This window comes from Canis aureus, chromosome 23 (assembly GCF_053574225.1).
Source record: "Canis aureus isolate CA01 chromosome 23, VMU_Caureus_v.1.0, whole genome shotgun sequence".
Classification (NCBI taxonomy): Eukaryota; Metazoa; Chordata; class Mammalia; order Carnivora; family Canidae; genus Canis; species Canis aureus.
In genome coordinates, this window is record NC_135633.1 from 8,627,158 (window position 1) to 8,635,792 (window position 8,635).

At 52.7% G+C, this 8,635-nt stretch overlaps 1 protein-coding gene across 1 annotated transcript; it reads left to right on the forward strand.

Annotated features, from left to right (window-relative positions):
* Positions 1 to 2,403: 2,403 nt before the first annotated feature.
* DBX1 (developing brain homeobox 1) lies at positions 2,404 to 6,348 on the forward strand. The gene is made up of 4 exons (XM_077867655.1): positions 2,404 to 2,770; positions 3,400 to 3,501; positions 5,434 to 5,636; positions 5,989 to 6,348. The coding sequence occupies exons 1-4, from the start codon at positions 2,404 to 2,406 to the stop codon at positions 6,346 to 6,348; spliced, it is 1,032 nt and encodes a 343-aa protein (XP_077723781.1).
* Positions 6,349 to 8,635: the final 2,287 nt, after the last annotated feature.

Below are 8,635 nucleotides of genomic sequence, written 5' to 3' on the forward strand. Positions count from 1 at the left end.
TCCCCCTGCAAAAAAAGCCAGCAGACGGAGGCGCTACTCCGATCCTCCGGAAGACTGGGCCGGAGCTTCCTTGGTGGGTAATTCAACACCTGTAGTCACCACCTTCTGCTCCCGGTGGGAGCAGGAAAGAGGGAGGGAGAGAACGTAGCAGGAGAAGGAGGGAGGAGGAGGAGAATCGGAGATGAGAAGAGATGGAGGGAGAGAGTGCAAAAACCAGAGCCAGTCTTCCAGCTTCCAGAAGGCAGTCGGGGACAGGGCTAGTGGGGAACTGATTGCGATGGAAAACTTTGTCTTGTGGCAAGATTAGAATGCAGGTGTTCAAACAGTTGAGACTTTGCTCCCCTGTTTAATTGCAAAACTTCAAAAAGAGAAACTTTCTCGAAGCTCTCCACAGAGGTCCCTCGGTGGTTTCTGGGGACTCCAATTAACCCGAGCAATGCATTTCGCATATTTAAAATAGCCGCTTATTTAAAAGTTGTTCCTTTCCTTAGAGGTTTTCCACCGCCTGCCGCCCCATGCGCCTCCATAAGCGTCTTGGGCTCAGAAACTCCATACTTGCGTCATCTTTGAGCATTATAATTCGGCTCCAGAGCCCGGCCCTAAATAACTTTTTAATTTGAATCAAGGGAGAGCTTTAGCGGGCTCCGTTTCTGGTTTAATGTGATATAAATCGCAGATGCACTTTTATTGAATGGTTAAAGCAGCGACATGGAGATCATCAACACAAAACGCCCCGAACAAAACCATCGAGAGAAATAAAGCTGGTTAATAAGATTTTTGAGAAAGCTTTGTGTTAAAAAGCAAAAAGGAAAACCAGCTGAAGGTGACAGTTAGTTCATGGTTAATAGGATCAGGGCGGCCTGGCGGGGCTGCACACTTCTCTTTGGGGAGGTTCAGCCACACCAAAGAAATGAATGGGACGTTTAACACATCTGTTATCTCGCCGAACAGAGAAACGGGGGAATCGAGGCTCAGCGCCACCCCAGCCCCAACCCAGAGCAAAGCGCAGCACCGTCTCCAGGAAGAGTCTTGTTTGAGGCCCCAGATTAAGCATAGGCGCTCCCGTGGGCCAGCATCCTTGGGAACGGCGGTCTCCGTGCTGCTTCCCCGCGCTCGTAGGCTGCATGCAGTTCATTAAGAGGCTGCAAAACTTTGGCCGAGTTCAGCGCCCCGCATCGGGCAGAAGCTCAACTTTCGCGGCTGTGGTTTGAAAGTCCAGGCTGTAAGTTTCAAAGGCAACTGCTGAAGGCTCCTGGAGGTTGGAAGGGGGCCAGCGTAGCGTCCCGGCGTTCAGGTGGCCTGGCCCGAGGCTGCTTCCCGCAGGAGTAAACCCCCGGGGGAGTGGGATACCACCGCCCAGCCCCGGTGCCTTGTAGCTCTCCGATCCTCCACCACGCGAGCTCCCCAGTGCTCCTTGGCGACACTTCTAGAGAAACGTCGCTGAAAATCGTTCTCCAAGTTGCTGGGAGTTTGCAGAAGGAGACGCCTTCTTATCCTTCAGGTACCTACCAACTCTCTCAAACTCCATTAGTTCCCCCGACACGAAATAAAGCCAAGACCTCCCCCTCCATCCTGATGGACCCACATCCAATAATCCCAAAGCATGAATTCCAGGCTCCCAGTGTTGCTCGAATGGCACCCCACAAACTCTGATTTTCCCCACCCCTCACATCTGCTTTATGCCTCAGCTGGAGTAACAGAGCGTATAGGGCTAGAGACCCAAGAAGGGAGTATATTTTCGTGTTCACTGACTTCAAATTTTCCATTGCCCACCCCACAAGGGGGAGGGTTATTTTACTGATTGCCTGGAGATGAATTTCTATGAATATTTATTGATTTATTTTCCAGGCTCAGCAGGGGAGCTGCAAATAAATTTAGTGCGTTCTTTAAATAATTCCTTTTCTATGAGGCAAGATGTCATCTGAAACTTCTAAATAGGCATTTAATTAGCTCGGGTGTTGCTTCGGAACAAAAACTCCCGGCGAGAGCTTTGGGGGCACACTGTATTGCAAAGAGGCGGTCGATATGCAGAATTGATGCGCGCCAGCCTTTGTTGCCGGCCCATTGTGCGGGCCATGCTTATGAAGACTAATCCAATCATAAATTGCACCCCTGCGCCAATCAGAGCGCCCAGAGCCTCTGGCGAATGAAGCTCGAGTGGAGAACTTTGTTGAACTTCATTGTCAGAGCTGTCACTTTTCAAAGCGCTTTAAGGGGCGCGCCACTATAAAACCATCACCTCGACGGGAGGACCACGGAGGACTCGCAGACGCCCAAGTGGGATCTTTACTTGGAGACGTTTGCCCAAGAGAGAGGGCACCGCGGGGGCGGGAGGGGCGGGAAGCGAGGCATTTACCCTCCGGCCACTGGAAGAAGGGTTATTCTGCCCGCCCCGCGCCTAACATGATGTTCCCCGGCCTCCTCGCACCCCCCGCCGGGTACCCCAGCCTCCTTCGTCCCACGCCCACCTTAACGCTGCCCCAGTCCCTGCAGTCGGCGTTTTCTGGCCACTCGAGCTTCCTGGTGGAGGACCTGATCCGCATCAGCCGGCCTCCCGCTTACCTGCCTCGCAGCTTACCCACGGCCAGCATGTCACCCCCTAGGCAGGGGGCCCCCGCGACTCTCACAGACACCGGGACCTCAGACCTGGGCTCCCCGGGTGCGGGAAGCCGACCGGATGGTTCACCGCAGACAGCCGCCTCCCCTGCCACCGAGCCCACGTTTCTGAAGTTTGGGGTGAATGCCATCCTCTCCTCTGCGCCCAGAACCGGTAAGTGAGCGCAGAGCGCCGACGGGTGGTCCAGGTGCGAGTCCTTCTGGCTTCGGGCACCCACTCACACATGGGCGCACACCCCTCCGCAAGATCCCCGAAGCCCCACGTCGTGCAGTAGGAGACTTAGGTCCAGCCAATTCCCGGGAAGGAAAGCTCCAGGTTCGCGCCACCCTCATAATGAACTTGAGCACCTGTAGTGGGAGAGAGCGCCCGCCCCTAGGTGTCTGTGTTTCTGCCCTCCAACTTCTGGAAGCCAGTTTTTAAAACCCAAGACAATATATTTACTAGCTTAGCTAGCATTACGGACCTGCAGTTCTTTTCTTCCCCGCCCCAATACCATCTATCTTGTTAGTGCCCAGGATGAGATTGGGAACAGGGGGCCCGGGACTCTGAGATGGGTGGGGGGCGTGGGGTGACGGGGGCGATGAGTGGAAGGATTTCCACAGATGGCGCAGTGTTAGGAAAAGATGTCTTTTACTCTGCCAAAACACTGAGGAAGATGCCTATGAAGGCCGCTGAAGGGTTAATCATATCATGTTTCCAATGTTCTGTACAATAATCAAGTACCTAATCAAATTCCCTTTCTGCTTCCCTCCTCTTTTCCTTCCTCCTTTATTCTCTGCCAGAAACATCCCCCGCCTTGCTCCAGAGCGTTCCTCCCAAGACCTTCGCCTTTCCCTACTTTGAAGGCTCCTTCCAGCCTTTCATCAGATCTTCTTATTTCCCAGGTAGGTCTCGACCCCCTTCCTGGGGGGCGGCGCCCCAGCCCCAGCCCGTCGCTCTCCCTGCTCCGAAGCCATATTTCTCCGTCCACCCCTCGGGGTTATGCTCTGGTTCAGAGGTTGCGAGGCGTACAACATTCACGAATCCGTCGCGCCAATTTGATGCCCTATTTAGCACAAGCAGTGACTGCTTGACACTTTGCACCAATTCCCTGCTCTACAAATTAGCAGGAATTGTCATGGTCCCAATTTGAGGCGGTTCCCTTCCCGGCGAGGAGCTGTTGGCATCCCTTCACGCCGCCGTTTTCCCACAGAGTCAGTGCACTTGGCCACGATTCCCCACAAAGGTTTCAGCACCATGACCAATTGGTCAGCTCCTCCGGGCAGCCACACACAGATCGGCCCTCGCCCCTCCAGCCGCCCAGAGACACCTACCAGCCGGGGCTAATTTCTCTTTAAGACCCATTCAGGGCTTCGGGCTTTTCACAAGACCACATGGGGTGCCCTCTTGTGTGGGATGCCTGGGGTCGCCCAGGGGGAGGGGGACTAGATCCTCCCACAACCCCAACCTTCTACTTCCAACTTGATTTCCCAACCTCTTCTCTGATACCCTTCCCCCACCGCCTTATCTTTTCAAAGACCTTGAGCTCGCAAAAACGAGAAGTCTGAGGGAAGGCCCTGTAACCGGGTCCCAGTCTAAAGGAGAAACACCTTAAACAGTGTACTGTAGGTTTCCATGCTGGGATCCCAGTGGTGGCGACTCAAAACTATTGCTCAAAGACTCTGCAACCGGTCAAGACCCGGGAGGCAGAGGAGAGCCTATAAAGAGAAGAGAGACTGGGCATGGGTGGTGGGGGATGGGTAAAACCACAACTCTCCCAAAAATCAGCAAAAGAAACAAGCAATTGATTTTTAAAAGGTGGAGAGTGAATTCACCAACAGCCCCCCACCACCATTCATGCTGCTGCTGATAATGGAATTTGCTCCCTTTCTCCCTCATCTCAATGCTCTAACAAAAACAACCCGAGCTTTATAAATAGCTTTTCATGTCCATTTAATGAAAATGATTCCGGGAAGAGAAGCCTCTGCCATCAGTATTCTCCCAATGGTCTTGGCCTGCAGTTGTGTTTAGTTTGAAAGTGTAAATCTCTTTTGTCCCAGTAATATATGGCTTTCGCTGCTTGTCCTCAGTCTTTTTCTGTTAGTTCATTACTACACAATTACCATTCACGCTTCATTAGAGTCTCTGTTTCTTTTTGGGTTTTTTCTTTCCCTCCCTTAAAGCAAAACTCTCCCCCTTTTTATCATGCCAATACCCATTGGGGAGCGGTCAATGTGCTAATTAGCTGCCACTTTTCATGTATTCTGGCCGAATTCTTTACGTTTTGTGGGGGAGGGGAGGAAAGATTAATATGAAAAAGATGAATGCTGATTGGATTTTTCAAAAAAAAAAAAAATCCAAAGCGGATTTTCTTCTGTCAAATCAGTAAAGCACCTCATTTTCATCTACAGAATGTAAACGCCTCCAAGGTGATAAAAGCTGAAGGGGGAACCCCAGCGGCCTCAGCTGTACATTTTATTTTTATTTTTAATTTTTTGTAATTTATGTTTTTCTGTTGCTATTTTAGCCGATTTACGCAGCTGAGACTGTCCTCCTGAGCCCGCTGAATGGAAAAAAACGAAACAGGCTATTGTGGGGGCTGTTTTCTGTGTTTCCGTGGTTTTACCTAATCCGGGTTTGCTTGGTTGAAAGGCAAAGTTATTTGGGCGGAAAGCGCCTTTCACTCTCGCAGGTTTGTAGGTTCCTGGCCTATTCTCCAAGGGGAGAAAGAGGGGAGCTTTAAAGAGATGAAGGGATCAGAGAGAAAAACCGAGGGAGGCCCCTAGGGAGGGGCAGAGGCTGCGGCCCACTCACCCCCCCCCCCCCGCCCCCCGCAGCATCCTCCAGCGTCGTGCCCATCCCGGGGACCTTCTCCTGGCCGCTGGCGGCCCGCGGCAAGCCTCGCCGGGGCATGCTGCGCCGGGCCGTGTTCTCCGACGTGCAGCGCAAGGCGCTCGAGAAGATGTTCCAGAAGCAGAAGTACATCAGCAAGCCCGACCGCAAGAAGCTGGCGGCCAAGCTGGGCTTGAAAGACTCACAAGTGAGGGCGATGTCCCCCCCCCCCACAGCCCCAGTCCCCACGCTTCACCCCTCCGCCGCGCACCTACACCTGCGGGGGTGGGGGTGGGGGGTGGCTTCTGAAACCGGCTAGGTCCCATTGTGCGGATGGGGAAAAGTGAGGTCTAGAGAGGGAATGCGTGCACCTGCCGGCTTCCTCGGGGCCCCGGGTCCGCCCCCTGCACCCCCTGCACCCCCCTGCACCCCCCACCCCGCGGCCCTGCGGGTCAGGTGCAGGAGGAGCGGCGGGGGGGGGGTCGGGGGGTGCCTTAGGCGCTCTGCCTGCGCTCGCCTCACCTCTGCTTGCCTCCCTCCACCCCCCGCCCCCGCCCCAGGTGAAAATCTGGTTCCAGAACCGACGCATGAAGTGGCGGAACTCCAAGGAGCGCGAGCTCCTGTCCAGCGGGGGCTGCCGCGAGCAGACCCTTCCCACCAAGCTGAACCCGCACCCGGACCTGAGCGACGTGGGCCAGAAGGGCGCGGGCGAGGACGAGGAGGCCGAGCGCCCCCGCAGCCCCCGCCGCCCCGCGCCCCCCGCGCCCCCCGCGGCGCCCCCGCCGCCCCTGCGCGCCCCGCGGCTGGACCGGCCGCCGCCCGCCTCGCCCGCGCCCTCGGGCAGCCCCGGCAAACCCTCGGACTTCTCGGACTCCGAGGACGAGGAGGAGGGCGAGGACGAGGAGATCACCGTGTCCTAGGAGCCCCCGCGCCCCGCTACTGCCGAGAAGCGCTCGGGGCGACAGCGGGGGCCCGCCCAGCCCCCCTGCAGGGCCGGGCCGGGCCGGGGGCGCCCCCGTGGCCTTCCTGTCCCCCACACCTCCGCCCACAGCTCTGTGGTCCTCGCAAGGCAAGTCTAGCTCCTGGTCTCGGCCTTCGCTTTGCACCCGAGCGCAGGCCTGTCTGGCTGGTTGCAGGCTAGTCCAGACCCAGTGGGGTGTTCCCCGGCGAGCCAGGCCCCGGAGGGCTTTAGCAGCGAGCACGCAGCAAGGGAGGAAACCCTTCACCGCAGGGGAAACGCAGTTAGGAGTCACGACATCAAATACGGGAGCTGTGAGCTCGGAGGCCGCTGACTTCCTCGGTGGCTCCACCTCCCTGTCCTAGGTGGGAGGGCCTCCTCTCCAGGGGCTCCGGTAACCCAGTCTTTCCTAGGCGGCTCCCTCAGGAATGTCAAGTATGTTTTAAAAATTTACACACACACACACACACACACACACACACACAAACACCTCTTCGGGTCTAAGGCACAACACGAATATTGAATCCTTTCTGTCATATTCCAAATGCTCCCTGGGCCAAGAAGGGAGTTGTTGAGGGAAGAGGCTGTCTCTGTTTCTGTATGCATGTCCTAAAGCTTTTCCTTAATAATTTCCATATCCATAGTATATGCACCAAGCACTCTACCTTGTGCCCTTTTATTATTTCTGGGGAGATTTCACTGACCTGCAAGGCTCTTGAGCACTGGACATGATGTGTGCAGAGAGAGAGAGAACCCACAAGCCTCTTTGATTTTGTTTTGTTTTGTTTGTTTTGTTTTGTTTTGTTTTACTGAACTTTGCTGTCTTTGCACAGCTTTTACGAACTGTACACTGTTTTGTACACATGTGTTGTATGGATATTTTATACCAATGTTATTGTGAATGACTATAAAGGACTTGACTAGACTTTCTCTCTCTCTCTCTCTCTGCAATGGCTTTTAAACTTTAAAAAGGTAGCTGTTTAATTGCATAACTTATAAAGAAATACCTATTTTGTATTTTACCTTGTACAGATTTTTATATATGTATATATGTATCAAATGAACAAATGCCAAATAAAAAGTAGAATGGACACAGTGGTCAAGTGATCTCATTAATTCACAGAATGTCAGAGCTCAAAGGGATAGAGCTTCTAGTCCAAGTGCTACTGGAATTTATGGAAGGTAAGCTGATATTCAAGAGGGGTTGACACATGTCTAAAGCCACCCAGCTGCTTCGTGGCCAAGCTGGAACTAGAACCCATCTCTGACTCTCAGGCCAGTGCCTTTTCCGCTTGCCTGTACCATAAATAACCATATTTGCTATGGTTACAAGTAAATAGCTCCAGTAAAGTGGTACTAAGTTGAGTCTGCAGTAATCCTTCTCCTCTTCTCTAAGGACTGAAATGATGGACTAAAAGAAATCAGCAAAAGGCAGTTCAAGCGGTTCAAGTTATAATACTTTTCCTTTCCCTCCTTAAAGGCTGTAGAGTTCCAGGAAAGCTCAAAGTTGCTCCTGACTTTTGTGTATAAACTGATTTTCTTAGGAATGTCATCTATAGCCATGACTTGGGAGCCCAGGTACAGACTCTGGGGTGCTCATGTGAAACTAAATTCCTTTAAAAACTGGCTTTCAACAGAAACCATTCATTTAACCAGCAACTGAGGAGTAAGGAACATCAAGTAGAACCCTGGTAAGGGTTTCTGTGTGCTTTAAGAGATTGGTCTCTTATTAGCCACAGAGACTCACATTTCTTTATTATCCTAACCCATACCCCAACAGTCGGGGGGGGCGGGGAAGTTAAGCTTAAATTTCAGTAGTTCATATCATCTTTGAGGTTTGAATTTTTCTATTCTCAGTGTAATTCTCTTTCCAAAGAACGCAAGGCCTCCCTCCACATAAGGGTTCTGCTGTGTTCCCCTGGCGGGCCTGTTCCTGACACTGGTGATCACTGTTTTCATTATTGTTTACACATGATCTTGGGAACTTGGAAAAAAAAATCTCCTCATTGTCGTAATTACCTTAATCCAGGAAATATTCCATGTTTTTTCCCCAATACATATGAAAGTACCTAGCATGACATTCTGTGCATGGTAGGCATATAACATTTTAGACAAGAAACTCTCTACTCTGAGTAATTCGGGAGGTTTTCTCCTTCCCCCCTGCTCTTGCCTGGACTTCCAGAGATGGGATTCTGACCAGAAGTGGCCCACTTTTAACCTCCCTTCTAGCTCAAGCCCACATTTCTTAT

Excerpts from the sequence above, each read along its gene's own strand:
- DBX1 (XM_077867655.1), top strand. The coding sequence starts at position 2,404 with ATGATGTTCCCCGGCCTCCTCGCACCCCCCGCCGGGTACCCCAGCCTC. Across the intron at positions 2,771-3,399 it reads CTCCTCTGCGCCCAGAACCG|AAACATCCCCCGCCTTGCTC; the intron begins GTAAGTGAGCGC and ends ATTCTCTGCCAG. Across the intron at positions 5,637-5,988 it reads TGGGCTTGAAAGACTCACAA|GTGAAAATCTGGTTCCAGAA; the intron begins GTGAGGGCGATG and ends CCCCCGCCCCAG.